The sequence below is a fragment of the Haemaphysalis longicornis genome, unplaced genomic scaffold, assembly GCF_048455015.1.
Source record: "Haemaphysalis longicornis isolate Haplotype H1 unplaced genomic scaffold, Haemaphysalis longicornis Haplotype H1 scaffold_6, whole genome shotgun sequence".
Taxonomy (NCBI): domain Eukaryota; kingdom Metazoa; phylum Arthropoda; class Arachnida; order Ixodida; family Ixodidae; genus Haemaphysalis; species Haemaphysalis longicornis.
Genome location: NW_027526407.1, coordinates 15,492,838 through 15,511,769, shown reverse-complemented (window position 1 = coordinate 15,511,769; position 18,932 = coordinate 15,492,838). Strand labels below are relative to the sequence as shown.

At 45.6% G+C, this 18,932-nt stretch overlaps 1 protein-coding gene across 1 annotated transcript in view; it reads right to left on the bottom strand.

Annotated features, from left to right (window-relative positions):
* The window catches only part of LOC144142918 (venom metalloproteinase antarease-like TtrivMP_A), a 78,274-nt gene that overhangs the window by 4,936 nt on the left and 54,406 nt on the right, over positions 1 to 18,932 (bottom strand). Inside the window, exons 9-10 of the mRNA XM_077674754.1 lie at positions 10,656 to 10,705; positions 9,084 to 9,192 (exon numbers count right to left, since the gene is read on the bottom strand). Of these exons, the coding sequence (XP_077530880.1) occupies positions 9,084 to 9,192; positions 10,656 to 10,705 (159 nt within the window). The remainder of the gene's footprint in view (positions 1 to 9,083; positions 9,193 to 10,655; positions 10,706 to 18,932) is intronic.

Sequence of the window (18,932 nt, the reverse complement as noted above, 5' to 3'; positions counted from 1 at the left end):
CAGGTATTGCGCAAAGACGAATAGTCCTGTCAGGAAGGCAATAGCCAGAGAGGCACAATTCACTCGGTTCGTCCTACCCCCTGCCTTCTATATTCATTTTTTGCGCTGCACCGTAGTGATGCCCAATCTCGCACGCGATTCACACATATTACATGCACAATGAAACACTTCCGATAAAAGCTGCTTCCATCGCACCTGGAAGTACTACTAAACCTACTTCGGAGAAAGCCGGCCAATAGCCGCTACGTCGCAAAGATGGCTAGTGGTGGTATTGGTTGACTACGTTTTCCAAGAATTTAGAACTTCTAAACAAGCTGAACAGAGTGTTGCAGCCTTCTTTTTAGCTACGGAATAAATAATATTAAGGGGCCTCAATGAGAAAATGCAGCAGTTTTTTGGAATACCTGAAGTTTATTCCTTAAATTTCACTTTATGAGGACTGCTTGGTCACTCTCTTGCACTTCACTGAACCTCAATATTGGAGTCACGGAGATACGATTAACAATAAAAGTGTTTTAATTACACTGTTATGTCTTCGTTAAGATAAGCATGATCTATTCAAGAAACACAATTGCTCACTAAGTATCAATGGGGTATTAGTTTCCAGAATTCGATTAGGGGTGAAAACGCCGCCCTTCAATTTTCATGTTTACATCTCACAAACATTTCGGAAGACCGATTTCGCAACAAACGTTCCGGTAATAAACACTCAGGCAAATTTTCGAAGGCTCTTATTAGGAAAAAAGACCCCCATTATAATTGTAGAAAACAATGTGCTGCTAAAGTAGCTAACCTTCGATAGCGTTGCTTAGATAACACGGCTTTGGTATACCTAAAGACGGCCGAGACTTTCAAAAGTTCCGAAACCTGGTGCGAATGCTGGAGTATTCGGCTACCGATCTGTGTTCCCAGGGGGGTTTAGAGATGGCCTGACTAAAATCGTCATGCATTTGATATTAGTAAAAGGAGCTGAAGCTGCTTCATAGATCTAATATACCAGACCTACTCAGTCCTTTCTTAGCCTACGCTATAGGGTGCTGAAAAAAAAGGTTGTTCCTAAGAATAGTTATGTTTTGTAAGTTTCCCGTCACGCAGTACGAAAAATATGTTCATATCTACCCATTTCGTTTGATGTAAGTACGAGCGTGCTCGTTCCATGTGAGCGCAGTTTTATGTGAGGCACGCCATGTAGGTTCTATGCGCGTCGAGCACGTACATCATTCTGGGGTGCAATGTTCAAAGACCAACGTTTTTTGGCTACCTGCACGCCAAACATATAGCCTGCCTGTCTGTATGTTCCCGGCCGCTCAATGAAACGTTTCAATCGAGTGGGCGGTCTTCTCCGTGTCTTGGCTTTCTTCGGAAATGGCACTGAATGGCTACGCGGACATTCTCTCTCACCTTAGACCCGAGCGTCAACGGTTCCCTTCACCCAACTCTTACCTTTCCAGAGCCTAAGCGACCACACTCCGCTGGCCGCAAACCAACTCCTACCCGCACTGTACCCTCCTCCACCATGTCTACCTACTCAAGAACTCATTAAAGTACAACCCTTGCCGCGTAATATGCAACCTGAGCACCACAGTGGACGGCGTAAGGCCCGCGCGGAGGCCATCTCACGACAGTACAATCGAGATGCTGACGCGGTCTTCACAGACGCGGCAGCATACTCCTCCTATCCAGTGTTCGCCTTGGCAGTAAGCCCCGCCCAAGGAGGACAGGCTATCACTGCCTCTGTCAAAACACTCATCAGCTGAAGCTGAAGAGGCGGCAATCGCACTTGCCATCTCCTCTACCCAGGCTGCTACTGTTGTGACGGGCAGCCAACAGGCCTGCCGACACTTTCAGGCCGGAACCGTTTACGCTGCGGCCCGCGCAATGCTAGTCCGCCACCCGCCGCAGCGACAGATCCTCATAATATGGACTCCAGCCCATCTGGAAGTGAATGGGAACGAGATGGCGCACGACCTCGCGCGAGAAATGACACGCCGCACGAGGAGTGCACACACCGCCTCGGAGAGATTTACTCCCCTCGTGACATATACAGAAATGACGCAACATCTACGCCTGGCTCGATGCACCCTTCCCCCACCGCACCGACACCTATCTATCGAGCAGGCACACCACTACCGTTCCTTGCAAACAAACACCTTTCCCCACCCAAAAAGAGTGCCACTACGCCGAAGAAATTACGTCCCCTCGCTGCCCCTTCTGTGGAGCAGAGTGTACTCTCTTCTACATGGTTGGGGGATACCCCTCCCACCCTCTCACCAAGCCGAATCCTTACAACTCTCCCGAGCTCTGGAGGCGCGCCCTGTCCAGCTCATGTCTGGCCGACCAGCTTCGGCTGGTAAAGCGGGCTGTAGCGGCTGGCAAGGCATATGGGGTCCTGGACTGAGGACTTCACCTCCTGAAGAGTCCACGCAACCTTTTCCCTCAATAAAGATGTTTATCCTCCTCCTCCTCTTCCCCACCCAGTATTATAGTACCGGCACTTTTGCCCCCAGGCAGGCACCCTATACCATCTGATCTGGGAGTGCCACAATCCCCAGCCCTCACACCCAATCCCCGTCCCAAGAGCGAGCAGTGGGTAGACCGGCTGTCCAGCTCGGCCCTTTCTACCCAGCGCATGCTGATAGAGAGGGCACGAACAGCCAGCAAGGACCAGGGCATCCCAGACTAGCGGACACCCACCACCGGTGCTCCCACCATCCTGCAGAATGAAGTCCGAAATTAACGATGTTTATTCTATCACTCTCTCGCTCTCTCTACATCGAAGGGCCGTGGTCTCTTACTCGAGTATATTGACTGGTACAAAAACGTGAGGGTGCCTAAAGTGTACGTAGTTATAGGCGAGACCGTTTTGAAGCTCGAAGACGAATTACATGGTTCATAAATGTTAACACAAACACGTTAACCCCATGTGAGGCCAAATAAAGGTTCTGAATCAACGGCTGCTCCAAGAAACGCAGAAACAGAAAGTTAATATCAAAGAGCACCCGAGGAGTGAGAACGCGAAAAAGATTAAATAAATTGAGTAAAACTTTACTGAATGCCTCATGCGAGTAGCCACAGCCATATGCAGAACATTGGAAAGCGGTAGAAGTGGAGCGGGGAAGGAATTACGCGCAAGGGGTGACATCAAGTGATCCATTTTCAGGAACACCGGCATCAAGGCAAGCAGAAGCGCGGCCATTTTGGTTTTGAATATTCAGGTCAGAACAAGAACTTTCTAAGAGAGAAAGAAACCACGTTTCTTCGAAGCTTCTTTAACGACTATTGGTTCCCCAGTCTCGTTTGCGTTAATCCTGCTGGGAATGGAAAAAATACGTAGTTATTTTTGAAACGTTTCCCACACTTCCTTCTAGAACTTTATCTCGTGGCATTTTTTAGGGAAATACTACAAGCTTGAAAAATGCTGGGCAACAATTTAGCAAATAGTTTAAATTTTCATCGGCTAACGAACTGTTATTACGGATTTAATTTTGGGAACGTGGTGGCTATCCTCATGCAATTTTGCAAACCACTGGCTGACTGAACAGCGTGATATAGAAAATTAAACGATTAATCGCTTGCCCACTCTACACCGTCCTCCAACAAGTTTCTAACCAACAATACGCCATCAAACAAAAGGGTTTTACGTACGCTATCTGAATTGTTTGGCTTTCAGCTTAGACTTACGTAGACATCTTCAACGGGCCATGGTTAGGAAATATTTCGCGAAATAATAGAATATATTGGTGTTAGAAAAAAAGCGATAAGTGGTTAAAAGAGACAACAACAAATGTACAAACCAATTAAAAGGCCACAATTTTTCTTCCATACATCCGCAGATAGAAATAACAAGTCCCTTATAAATATTCTTTTAGCGCACTGATGGCCACTGTTGTGCACAACTAAAGCGTAATCATGTAAGAAGAATGCTGAAAACGTTAATTTGTATCTTAACGCTAAATTCAAGCAAAGGGAGCTGTTGAGCACTAAAGCACAAAAAAGAGACTTTGCATTTATGCTCAGTTGGTACCCAGAAGAGCGTCCCCGACTGTATTTGGTTTAAAACGCTTAGCTGCCTCCAGGTCGTCGCGCGGAACATACATCCCGAGCCATGCAGCCACGTACATGGCATTTCCTGTGCGTGGACTCTATATTTTCCCAATTTTTCTCGGTGGCTGAACGGCATTTTGTTTTGTGCCGCAGAACTGCAGTGCACGTCTAATGAAAGACATTAAACGTGACATGTTTGCAAAAAAAATATCTGTGGTTTAGTTTTGGTTGACCCTACTTGCTAGACCAAGTTTCACTGTCCTGGCTATGCCCATTCTCGAGGTGCGGTCAATCAAGGTGAGGTTTCTCAATGATATGCACACATGTTTGCTATGAATACACTCCTTATGTATCATGGTTTTTTTGCCTCACGGAGTTTTTGTGCCTTGCCGCTGTACGACCGACCACAGCTGGATGTTCGACGTCCTCCAACGCACATGCTCCGCACCGCAGGAGGCCCCCTGGCCTTTTTTGTGGCTTGGGTTAATCGCCGGCTGCGGCCTCCTGGCCTCCTTCTGCTAGGTGGAGACACGGGTCCCGCACGGGTCAATGTTCCCTCCTTGGCTATCCCTTCCCAACCGGGAATCTCTCCCCGCCATCGGGCCGCTGGGCTGCTGCTCCGTGCCAAGCGCTCCGCCCGAGGGCGACACGGTTCCCCCACACGTGTCCGTTCCCATCTCGCCTATCTCTCGCCAGAAGGGTTGCGAGCTGGGCTAGATAAAAAGACGTATCTTTGTTTGAAACCAGCTTGAACTAACCAAAGACAGAGGATGTGGAACACAAGTTGTATATTCGTGCATTTGAGAGACCATAAATTCTTATTAAATGGATCCCAATCATTCCATCTTTATTATTGTTGTACTAACTGGCGCGAATGTAAACGTATTTTTTCTGCCGCTGACATTTTATTTAGGCCCCGGGTGAAGGGCGAATTTATGGAAGGGATCCACACAGCAGAAAGAGTTGACAAGTGTGTCAGACCAGCAAGCGTGTGTCTTTATGTCACAGAGACTGTATATCTCCATAGGCCTTCACTGTAACCGGATTCTATCTAGTTGCTCAAAGCAGCGTGGCTTTTGTAGACTTGTTTTGCTCATGCGCCGTGATTTTTATTGTTTTGTGTTAAGTGTATATATTCACCCTTCTTGATATTAAACTAGGTTTTTTACCAGCGGCTGTTCTTGCGTTTCACTTTCTGTGTCTGTTTAAGTTCGCGCTGATTTCATTCAAGAATAATGCTATCAATCCCCTGCCGCCAAACTTTCCCCGCCATCGGGCTGCTGCTCCGTGCTGCGCGATTACAGAAGGGGGTGTGGTTTCACCTCTAGCTCTCAAGGTCAAAACTGGTCACCACAAGAAGAGCGCCCGAGGTAGCCTAGTGCAGATTTCGCTTCAAAATATGTGTAGTAGTTGCGGCGCTGCAGCACATAGTTTTATGGTCCTTATGTAAAATCCCGAGGTTTCTGCGATGTGGACAACGTTTGGTTTTCGTTATGTTGGTTTGTATACAGGCGGAGGATACCTGCACCTGAACCGCAGAAAAAAAATTTGCAGCATCTAACTTACTTTTCTTCTTTCAGGCGAAATCAGCAGCAAGCAAGTCTGTTCTTTCCTTGGCTCCCCATTTCCTCCCGACTTCCTCTCATCCCATTAACGCCCCGTTCCTACCACGCTTGCGGAATTATCTGCTTCTTCTTCACCGTTTGCTAACATATTTCCTACTGCTCTCATGTATTTCTTCTTCCTTTGCCTGCCACCATTTCCTTCTCGTGTTCCACGAGGCAAATACACAACTCTGATATTTCGTTTCATCTTTTGTTTTATATGTCTTCCTATACAACGTTTCATCCTCCCTTCTCTTTTCTACCCTCCCTAGGAAGATCCATCCTGCCCCCTGACTATGTGACATCACAGTAGTTCACGTTCTTTCCCGTCGACCCACGCGTTGTTCCGTACGTCCAGGTGAGAGACAGACAGATCAACCCGACGGACTGGCACACAGACAGGCAGACAGACCGACAGACAGACAGACAGACAGACAGACAGACAGACAGACAGACAGACAGACAGACAGACAGACAGTTCTCTTGCAGGCGAGTGCGCCACTGGCTGGACTCGTCCTTCTACCAGCTTCCTGCAGCGGCATATGCCCACTATTGGTGGCAAATATGGTGACGCCATTCGGCGCATCCGCCGTTGTCGATCTAGTCGCCCAATCGCGAATACATGGTATGCCCGGATGAATGACCACTTGGCGCTGGAAGTGTTTAAAGACCGCCCACAACTATACAATTACCTTATGCTGCGGTTGTTTAATTTGTGTTCATGAAGACCTGTCTCCAATCACGAATTTGTGCACGCTTGGTGGAATGGGAACTAACTTCCAATCAGTTTTTGCACCTGCACCTCCCCCTCTGCCCTTCCAGATTGTTTACGAACTCGTCATGAGACTTCCTCAAAATCTCCCAAGCAGTGGCGTTCAGCGCTAGTTGCACGCGAATGAACTACAGCTGTAATACAATACCTCACCCCGCAAGGACCCTATTTGGCTTGGAAGGAACAACTTATTGTAGCACTAGGTTCACTCTGGTTAAGATAGTGCACGAACAGAGGGTTATTTTTCAGGGTTGACCAAAATAAACGTGCGGGTTGTGCAAACATAGAACGCCCATTTTTTGTATATAAGTTTGAATTTTTAAAATATACCTCAGACAGCACTTCTATTATTTGCGAACGGTGCTCGGATATCATCTCCTTTTTTCCTCTTTTCTCTGTATCAGTGATCTTAAATGTAACTGCATCTTTTACACAGAATAAAATTGCCTTCGTAATCATTTATTTTATGAAGACATCCTTTTTCCTAATACCGTACACTCGCGATAATTTAAAGGGACCCTGCAACACTCTTTGAGTAGTGCGATTAAACCTGCGCGACGTTTAGCTTACTCTGTCAGGAATACATTAGCCAAAAATTAAACGTGCACGTGAAGCGATGAGCGCGCAAATCGCTGTGAAATACGCAGAAAAACCAACCGCGCTCTCTTTAGTTCTCCTCATTATGCTCCCCTGGCATGGCCTAAACGACGTCATTAAGGCCATGGCTGTCCATTGGCTGTCACTGGGCAACTTCGCGGCTTATTTTTCGCATTTCCTTGACGATTAGCCATCGTCGACGCTGTGTACGACCGCTTCTATGCTTCAACCTGTACACACAGTTTTGCTGTTTCTTTAGTGTTTTGAGTGCGCGCGCAGTTTGAGTAATAAGCTCAATACTTTCCTTTCAACCAGACAACTCAAAAACCAACTTGTATTGCCTCAAAATCGCCCTGCCAGCCTGAGCGCGCGCTTGCGAGCAGGCAGCCATGCCTGTTTTTTGTGGGACCAGACCGGAAATATAACCCTCCACCTTGCAGAGAAAAGGAGATAACTCCCTGGCCTCTAATATATCGAACGCCGCTGAAGAACGCTGTGAGCCGACCCGCTTTCCGGGAGAGAGCACGCAGCTTTCGTCGCGTTGTCCGCGGTCGAAATGAGAGGGAACGATTATTCGAGATTTCTCATCGCGCGTAGTTTCGATGATAGTGAACGGATTTTGATTTGATTTTTTGTCATTTTATTTTTTATTTCTTGGCAAAAACCAAGGGCAGGCTTAGACTAATGGCGAACGTGGCCTGATAGAGGCCTCAGCCACCCGATTTACAGCGTACATAACAACACGTCTGTTCACAATTTTTTTTTCAGAATTCTTGCGGGAGAAAATTGCTGGGACAATAAACTTTACCCCAAAATACATTCCTAGAAGCCGATTGTAAGTGCTGCGGGGCCCCTTTGAACTGGCATAACACAAACTTTCGGTCAATTCAAAAAAATTTTATATTTTGGTTGGCCCGATATATTTACAGTGCATTTTGAAGGTGTTCAATTTAAACTCGTCCATTGCGTTAATTCGGTTAATTCGCACTTTTTGCTTGTACTTGGTGGAAAATGTCGGTTGTTATTTGACCAGATTTAGGGGAAATCCCCAAGGCGGAGGAAGTTTCTGTAAAGGAAAGTTTGACATCCACTTAAATGCAGCCATGCGGCTACAAAGGAAACCTATACAGCTTTCTCGGAAACTTCGCAGTTGAAGAAAAATTTGTCCTGGTCCAGGATTCAAACCCGGGACCACTGCTTAACCGGAGCAGTCGCTCTACCAACTGAGCTTACCAGGAGGCTGTACGTAACCAGAAGGCTAGACGTAGCGCGAAAGCGAATTGATCAACAACTCGATGTGAAGGACAGGTGTTAGCTGCATTTAGGTGGATGTCAAACTTTCCTTTACAAATGTCGGTTGTATTTGCCTCTTCTAGCTGCCGTTTGCATTCTCGTAGCCCTAATAGCCCAAGAAAAACTCTGTTACTTGCATACAGGTGTAAAAGACAAAGTGAGCATGCCATCAACAGCGTGTTGATTAAAGAAGAAAGAAAAAACTTTGTTTTGGACTCTCATGCAAAGACAAAGCAGCTATCCAATCATGATCCTTTTTTCAAAGATTAAATAGCACTTCAGTATTCCGTGTGAATGCTGTAATATAAATATATCTGAACGTTTTATTACAGCAGAAGTTGATATGTTGCCTCAAGTCATATTTATGACAACTTACGATAATTCAAACTTCTCATAATTTGAACAGAATCCTGGGGTCCCTGTGAGGTTGAATTATTGCGAGGTTACCCGTACTTATAATATTACTGGGGGAAAAACAGCATATGCAAATAAAGTGTAGCACAAGGCACCACTTTTCACTGACTATTATTTGCTTGTAGCAGCCTCATATAGAGTTTTGTTGCTATCAGCATGTATTTTATGGTTAGACGCGCATTTTTGAATTTCTTCTGAATGTGTATTTTACTTTGCTGATGGCAGTACCCCCAACTCGTTCCGTATTGTGCGTTCCAATATTGTTAATACGTTCAAGCAACCACACCGGGATCAGCACTGCGGCACTCTTTTTTTGTTTTTTTGCGCCACTTTGGGGAAATACCGGATGCCAAACTTACGTGTGTCCTAGTTCATGGGCCATTATGCGAACTCCAATATACGTGAACGCAACGTCTTCGCCAAGACCAACCCTCATCTTTGTACATACGGATCCAACAAAAGCATATCCTGAAATAAAAGTGAAAAGAAACAATTTGTCACACAGTTTTTTAAGGCGCGTCTGCGACGCTACAAGATGCTTGAAAAATACATGATTGGGGACCTAATTTTTGCAATGTTAGCGAACTCTGAATACGAAAACGTTTGTGTATCTTCATTAGTTTTGATTTAAATGGGCACGGGTTTTTTTGTGTTTTCGCAGCCTTCACCTATCAAACACATTCAGAATATGAAGCGATTCACCTGACAGATATTTCCACTTTGTATGTATAATCATCATTCCCATATAACGCAGCGTTGATGATGACCAAGACACGTAGACATTTCAGACCATAATGATGAGCGGGCTCGTCATTTTGTCAGTTTATGGGTGGCTTTCAGGCCAACAAGAAAATTTAATGGACTCAGCGTGAATTTCAGGTCATCACCTTGCACAGTTGTACTCGCGGTACCGTTATACCTCACGGTAAAATGCGGTTGGTAAGGTAGAAACAAAGTAAATTTCTACACAATTTAAATTTATACGCAATATGAACGACGTTAGTCACGTAGTTTTGTATTGATGCCATACTGAGCTTAGCCTGCGTTTTCCGGCAATGTAGTAAAAACTCGCACATGTTCCAGCGCCTAACACAATTCTTTTGTTGTAAAGTTGTGGAAACACGCAATTTATTGGCGATGTCTTCTTGCAATTAAATTATGGCCTTCTATTTACGCAACATTTAGCATATCGGAAGTTGGCATGGGGCGCAGAAGCGTATACGCTATACACGAATGTACAAGAAAAGTGAGAACACTTACTGCAAGTATAAATGAGTTCGAAGGGAGGTTTTTCCAATTACTTACAGCAGTATACCACAGCAAGACCGGCCAGAAAGCTGCTACTTAGTGGTTGACACGTGATACCACCAGCCAGAAGTTAAATATGTGCATCCATATATCAATATAGCACAACCTTCCAATCAGAGACCATCTGCTGGAATAATGTTCTTCTGGGACGAATTGTCGTTTTCAAAACAGCAGCAAAGAACGCAAATGTCTTCGTGTCTTCGAGTATGCACGGAAAACTCCGTTCCAATTACCCTGGCGTTGGGGTTTTCTTTTCTGCTAACATCATTACTATAACATAGTGACGTTCATTCAATACGCCCATCCCTCTGATCATTTATAATTTCCGTTCACTGTAAAAATATCCCAAAAATTTTTTTTATGACAAAGAGGGAGGTGGGGGATTTCGTCGTTGCATGTTCTCAAAAAATGCCCTACCACGCAATATTATTTTGTGTATAGACAAGCTCACTATAATAGCTACAGCCCAGAAACATAATACTGGCGGGATCGAATTTTGCAGCTCAGACTTTTAACACTCTGCGAACCTTTGTACGAATTCCCGAAACAAAACGCTCTGAACAAAAAGAACAACGCCTTTTGCAGAAGGTTTGTTATGCTGTGAAATGTTTAGTGTCACTTGCCTTGGATTTCATTCAGCCGCTGCCACCCCTGAACGGCCACCATGTCCATACTGTAAAGAAATGTGTTTCATACAAGTAGGGTTTCAAAGAGTAAATAGGCTCACTAATAGAGAAAGATTTTCGCCGTACTGTGCCCAGTAAGATTGATCTAGAAGTTAAAATATAACTCTCTCTATAAAAAAAGCTCGTGCACAAAAGAGTTGTTATAGAGTTTAAATGAAACATTCAAAATCCTTCAGTTATTTGGATGGCAAAATTTCTTGCTAAGGTTTTTCTCAGAACATTGCTCGCCAAAATTACCGTAAACACCACGCGCTATTCAGACGGGTACCTGCTTTTTCCGTTGCGACTTTGGTCGAAAGACAATTTTCTTCATCATCTGCCATGTAATCTATCCCCTTTTTGGGATTTTGATCTCGACACTAATCCTTTCGCGCGTCGTTCTTGCATGACGAATCCTAAAAAAGTACGTTTAATTCATTTTTTCAACGCTCGCCAACTCTTCCGGCAACTGTTGGGGCATTGCGCGTGTTCCTCGTCTTCTTACGACGCCCATTTATCTCATTGTATTTATGTGCCCCTCCAAAACCCATTCTAATATACGTGTCTAAATAATTAAATACGAGTTGCATGGTTATATTTTTCTACTTTTTATCAGTTGGACACTGGATTTTCTTCGCGCAGATTAATATGGAGATGTATCAGCCAGTCCAGCCATATAATATAGGCGAAAGAAGCAGTGGCTCTTATAACACGAAGAATATATGAGGAGGTTTTTTCAAAATTAGTCGAATACAGAAATGTAAACGAAGTCAAATAAAATTGTACTGACAAAAAAAACTCGGCAACTTTTCCTCACAAAAGAGTTTTCAAAGAAATATGTCAGATAGCACCCGGCTAACGTGTACGCTTATCATATTTCGTATGGAAAGTCAGTCGGATCCTGCTACGGCACGAAGAACAATACCACAAGTCCGATTTCGGCGCACGTTAAAGATCCCCAGGTGGTCAAAATTAATCCGGAGCTCTCCATTACGGCGCAACTCATCGCCTGCGTTGCGTCGGCGCATTAAACCCTAAAATCAATCAATACGACAAGTCCCTTTGCATAATGCGAGGTTGCTTTTGGTGTGAGTGTTCCGACTTTTTAAAGACAATAGTCTTTCTTGGGCTACTTAAACCCAGAAATTTCGGTCTGTCTGTACGTCTGTATGTCTGTCTGTCCGTATATCTGTCTGTGACTCGATTCAGCCACCTGGCCAAAGCAAAACAGTGCCTGCGCAATAGCCTTATATAGTCACATCTAAACCTACCCGCCTATGTCAGTGTAATGTTCATACTTGTCAACATTGTTGAAGAAGAACAAGACATTACGTAAATGTGAGACAACAAATCAATACAGACGTGATATTTGCGGTGTTCCTTTATACAAAAATCAAACATGCTTGACTTTTGCGAAATTAAATAGTTCATCAACTGCAGAAAAAGAATTCCCTCCACCGTCGCCTGCTGTAGCCCGCGCCACTATAGCTTCTGGCGCCATTTTAAGAAATCAACCGGCAACAGTTACGCAAGGGTCCACAAGATAGGTTCCACGTTCTGCTTGCAACGTACGTGGTGTAGGGAAACGCGGTTCTATAAACGTTGAAGTAGGGCGCCTCGATTAACGCGCGTCTTCGCCGTACGGCAGCGTTCGCATCGAGACACCCGGTTTGGAGCGGTGGAACCACGGAAATGTAAAATAATTTAAGCAAACCTTTGGCGTCTTTACCTTGGGAGGAGCGCGACGCAAGAGAAACAAAGTGAGAGGTGAGCGGGAAAGCGAAGGGAGGCATTTACTTCGCAAAAACCGATAAAGACTATCGTCTTTTGACGGCATGTGCAACGAACGCAGCAGATACGCGGCAAATTTTTTTTGTTGGTGTTTTGAATTTCGTTTGCTTTGCTCTGCTGTATTATCAAAGATTCGGACGACAATTCCGATATTGGCGAAATACCTGTCCCAAGACGTAGACAACACCGTGAATAGAAGAAGTGAGCGCAATAAAACTGAGAGATGTGAAACGATAATTTAGTCCCGTACACGCCACCCCTACGATGTAACTATGTTATTTGTGTTTTTTACTCCCACATTTACTGTTTCATTAATACACTGAAATGCCACCGCTTACAAGCCCTGGCTAAATTGACTCTGAGGGACGAGTCACTTCATTAGGGTGGGGAAGAGTAAGATATGACCCACCTTGTGGTGAAGCGATTTGAATATTTATAGCAAGGGCATGAGGAGTACCTTACTTTTTGCGTACCTTCTGGGGCGCCCAACAAAATGATGCTGGGGAAGAATTCAAAGAGAACTGCTTATGCCGGAAAAAACACTCACTGCTCTTCGTGTATTTTATTGCGTTCATAAAGCCATATTGCATAATGTGTTCTGACAACTATTCCGCGAAACATTTGTTGTACCAATTTGAACGTCAGTAACAATAACGTTTACATAAGAATACTGCATCAAATCGGTTCTATCAATTGAACACGAGCCAAATTTAAGGTTACCGTCCTAATACTGGTCAAATCAACCGCATAATTTCTAACTACTTGAAGTCTTAAACTTCCATAGCCGACAGGCAGAGCATATAATAAAATAGGTTCGACAACTTTCCACATAGGTTCTGGTAACAAATTTTCCCCTTTCTATGAAATTCTGCTGAGGGGGGTTCCACTCCTAAAAAAACTATTCACTTTTATTCCAAGCGCAGAGGGCCTGTTAAAACTAAAAGAAAACGAAGAAATGAACAGCCACTGAAATTAGACATGGTAACGTAGCTTGCAACTGTCGTTCAATAGTTACGTCTGTCCCCATGCCATGCAAGGCATCATGCGTGATACCGTTCGCACCACATAACAGAGTAGTGTGTCCGCTCTTCAACTGAGTACGAAATAATTCCGCAGCAGAAAACAAACGCTGCTAGATTCATTTGGCAATCCATTTCGCAGATTGCGAAATATAGCTTTAGAACTACCCGGCCTCTTATCACGAAGTCAAATACAACGAAACCACCCACAGCAAAGGTGACAGACAGTTCCCGGGGATGAGACACTACCTGAGAGGCAGCGAAGAGCCCTTGCCCTCAGCCCCAGTTCGCCCATCAGCCGCGCCTCAGCCTGCAGGAAATGCTGGGCTATATGTACCACATTTACACCGACGGGTACCGATAATCAAAGGCCAAGCTTCACAGCTCACTGTCTGGGCGTAGTAGTAAAAGCCGCAACGAAACATTTTGTAACTAGGAATGTAAGGGATGTGGTGAATAACGCTGTGAGGAGGAATCTCGATCAGCGACGTCCTGTAGCCATCTTTTTCTCGCGTATTCATCTACTAAGCTTCTCTTCAAGATGCTAAAGCAATTCCAATGCCCCAAATGTCTATTCTTTGAGAGTACAGGTATGAATGGTCTGCAATAAGGTATGTCTACATGTACGAAACATTCTATGATTGGTATGCTGATGATAAAATCATGTGAACCCGGTGCGATGCTAAAATTGGGACAAAGGAGCCCCAATAAGCATTGGTGGTCTCCTCCCAAACTATGACCGCACGCTAGTAGTGTAAACAGTCACAATTAAACGAAGAAATGGGTTTATAATGGTATATAGTAGTACAAAGACATTCATGTGTGACCGCATTATCGGTAAAATTTGAAGCTCATGGCTGGCATGTAAAGCGTGAAATCATGAATTAAAATTGAAAAACAATTCTACAGATTAAGAAAACAGTTTATACCCGTGCAATACGTACACAAAAAATGGCATCAAGTGCTGAAGGCCTTAAGATGCCATATTACATTAACTGGTCGGACCCTGCTACCAGTGCCGGATTAGGAAACTCTGGGGCCCGGGGCTACTGCGTCGTTGGGGCCCTGATGATGATGATGATGATGATGATAATGATTACGCTTTATTATGCGAAAATTTCCGAAGCCCATGTTATGCTCTCTGATCAGTGGTAAATTATAGATAATTTTATGCTTTCCCGAAACTAATTTCTTGGCTTGACATCTAGTATAATAGAACCGATTTTATAAGGCGTAAAAGTTAGCATGGTTTGATTGCCGGTGCATCACAGATTCACATTTAATCGAAGCGCCATGTCGGCCTGCACACGCCATGGTACAGAAGAGTATTTTCTTACAAGAAGCATATTTTATTAAGCCTGGAAGGTCTTAGTTCTATTGTAGAGTTCTCCACGTGCAGATACGCGAGGGCTCAAAGTCCGCGCAGGCACCTGTCACTCACAGACATGTGTCAAACAGTTAGCCGCCATGGCGTACGGGCCAAAATCCTGTAGGTTACCCGCGCAGCCGAGAAAGCACGCGGCGCTTAGAATAAAACACGCCGCCTTTGAAGGAGGTGGGACGGGATGGAGGTGGGGGAATTCAAACGTGTCGCGAAATCGCAGCACGATTAGCACAAAGACGATAAGCAGAAAAATGTTGCTTTATGGGCTGGGGAGCGCTCCGCTTCGTGCGTGGGTTTGCGCATGGCAGTCGAACTTTCAGCGGCAACGAACGCCTGTTGCGCAGCTGTGATGGCCTTGCTTGTCGCAAGCCATTATACATTAACGGGTCACCTTTGGGTTGGAGAGCGACAGGTGAGCACGAGAGATGGCATCAGACAACAGTTTACCAGAGATAGAATGTCTCTGCTCACTCCCGCGCTTCTGCTCCCGTCGGTGCCGCGCAACAGTTCCAGCAGTCAGTAGTTCGTTGTCGATCGGTCGGGACGTTGTTCGGTCGTAACTAGCAGTGGAACCACGCTGAAGCTTCTCGTCTAGATTCGGGGTCTACGACGGAGGACCTCTCGTTTTCCATTCCTCAACACGTCTGCCGCATCCACTGTTTTCCCGCGCTCCTTCGGGGGTTTATCTCCTCCTGCCGCCGCGCCCAAGCGGTACCAGATGTGCGGGCCGCCCTTTGTTCCGCGCCGTCCGTCGGCTCATTCCAAAGGGAAAAGCGCCCACGGGGACAAACAGCTTACCGTCCCCTAGTCGCGGTGGAGGCCCGTTTTCAAGACGGGATCGAAGGGGCCGCACGCAGGATGCGTTTTTAAGTGGACACAGCTTTCGTCATCCCGAAAGGAAACATACGGTGTTGTTGTTGCTTTGTTTGGTGTCCACGCCTGAGCTCTTCACACCGCCTAGGCCTGCTGATTCCTCAGCTCGAAGGGAGCCGCTAGGGTATGGCTGGCCCGGCGGCGTCTGCGTCCACACGGAGGGGCGCCTAGAGACTTACGCTACGAATTGAGTCGTGCCGACATTTAGCTTCTGCAACGCTTGTTGCTCTGACAGCCTACAGAGGCTACAGCACAGAGGCACGGTCTGAAGCGGAACGACCCCGCGAGTGGCCTACACAAACTTTGAACATTTAAATAACCATATATACGCTGACTATTCAGCGAGAAATATCGAGTCGATATCAATCACGCTTATGCGATTCAACTCGTCCACTAGCTTTATTAAACGGGTCGTCATCGCAATGAACTTCCTTCTCAAGCGCTATACATTGAAATTTGCGGCAGAAACTCTGTATGAGCCCGTAGGGCAGTGCTAAAGTTGTCAATAATTACATATACCGTCCCTCAGGCTTAAACAATTTACAATGTTCTTCGGACATTATTTCGTCATTCGCATGCCTGACCCTTTCTAATACCGAAACGTGCGCGCGCCGAAACGTCCGCTTACTTAGAAGTCCGTGTACCGAAAAGGCTACCGAAACGACCTGTACCGAAAAAGACCGGAGCCGAGCTCGGGGCCTTTTTTATGTGGCTTTTTAGGGCCGGTCAAGCTCTGTACCCCCGACTTTTGGTCCAAGACGACTTCTCATAAACCTCGGGGAAACAAGGAAGATGAGTAGGAATAACTAAATTAAATTGAAATGGACTTGAAGGTTGTCAACCATAACGTGAGCCCCCCCCCCCCCCCCCCCTTGTCACGAGTTAGTCAGCGCCGGTGTGACGGTGAGGTTGAAGCTCCTACCTTTAACTTTCAATGCAGGCAGCGAGCACACTCAAGATATCTTTTTGTCTTATCATCGAGCGGGGCCCCTGAGAGCTGGGGGCCCGGGGCTGCAGCCCCCGTAGCCCCCCCGTTAATCCGGCCCTGCCTGCTACACGGGAAACCGCAAAGGCATTAAATATGTTAGGCATGATGGTGATCATGACCAAAAAGAGAAATTCACTCCTATTATAGAAGTCTTTAAGGTAGAGAAAAACATCTTACAAGGGTTGCAAATGCTTTTTGTGAAAGAAAACGTTATGAGAAACCATTTTTTCGTAAAAATGGTGTGAGCCATTTCTGAAAGTGGCTTCATCAGCTGCCATCGCCTGCCAGTGGTAGCTTAATCCGCGAAATTTCGCACGACGAGTGACACGATGTTTTGCCTCTTGCCGCTGTTTTAGTGAACTCAGTCTTCTTGAAAACTTCGGCACCAAGAGTGCACAAAAAATCGCCTTTTTTCGAAGTTCAGCGACGTTTCCGCGTGAACAGTATGGTGCTGAGAGTTTCGTTGGTTGCATTTGGGGATCATCGCGTTCGAGGGTAGGCAGATTTAAGGTGTTGGTGAAGGTAAATGAGTTGTGCGGAACTCCTTAAACCAAACTGAAATTAGAGCGAATGGCATTACATTTTTGCGTGCAGCAGCGAATTATTAGCATTACAAGTTAAGGCATTAAGCACTTAATGTAATTTTTCGTGTACGTGTGGCACGGGTATTAGCTTAAACTGCACGCAGATTTTAAAGGCCATTTCCAGATAGACACAAAAAATACAAAAAAAACATAGTAAGAGTGGCAAAACAGGGTATGCCTAATTTAGAGAAGAAAAGACAGTTACATGACGAGTCCGCGTAGATCCAGTTAAGTAATGTCACTTCGACAAAGACTTGCAAAACTGACGAAAGAGAGAGAGAAAGAGAGCAGCTTAGGGTGAACTCATGTAATGGGCAAGTATCCTAAAGGTAACTTGATGATTAAGGGGTTTGGCGTTTCGGATTCCCTCAAAAGGACGACGAAGGTGCTTCCGCGATCACTTGCAGCGGAGGCAGCGAACGAGCAGTGCAAAGGATTAATTGTTCTGCTTAATCCACAGGCGTGCCCGGGCAGGCTTTGAGCGGCAGCAGACAGCGCAGCGTGGCTTTCAGACCGCCAGGCGCAAGTGCAGTTGAACCGATTGCACTTATACCCCTCTTCTCCTTCCCCCCCTCCAAACCACCTAGCCTGACGCTGGAGTTCGGTTCACCTCAAAAGGACGACGAAGGCGCTTCCGCGATCACTTGGCAGCGGAGGCAGCGAACGAGCACTGCAGAGGATTATTTGCTCTGTTTAATCCACAGGTTAGCATTTTTTCATTTGTTTCCTTTTGTTCTTTGCTGCCTTTGCTGCAACGTGTTGTGATATTGCTGTCTAAATTGCTTCGTTTGTGTTATCCTTGACTATGGCAAGCGAAATCGATAACCTTAAACGAGAATTTCGCGAGGAGATAAGGGAACTGAAGAACATCATTGAATATGTAAGTAAGAAGTACGATAAGCACAAGAAGGAATGTCTTGATGTAAAAACGGAAAACGTGCCACTGAGAACCTCTCAAGAAAAAATGGCACAAGAACTCTTATGCTTGAGACGCCTGGTACGCAAAAGCAACGTGCGTATTACCTCTGAAGAACAATCTTCTAGACAGAAAAACGTGGACATCGAGGGGATTCAAAACGAGACGCATGAAAACCTTGTGGGCGTGCTGGTCAAGGACGGGCCTGCTCTTGAGGAACCCATGGTGGCTGACGATATAAACGTTTGACACCGAGTTCCTACACGGCAAACTCGTACTAACGCGAATGAACGTGATGGTTCGGAACATAACACTTCAAACACCAAACCAAACGGGATGCAGTCATGTTGAAAGCACTTCAAGCACCAAACCAAACGGGATGCAGTCATGTTGAAATCACGGAAAATTAGGTTCGCAACCGATGAACTGCGGTACGCCGTAAAACGACTTGTGTACGTCAACGAACATCTTTGCCCACAACTAATGAAACTGCTCGGCATGACTATTGCAAGGAAGCGGGAACAGAACTGGCGCTACGCATGGGAGTTGGTGGAAAAGGATATGCCCGGCAGGCGGAAAAGTCACGCGCCATCCATATTACTAGCGGAGCTGAGCTGGCAAGGATGCGCAGTGCCGTTCGAACCACTTAGCGCAATTTAATGCACAGTACACCCACAGTC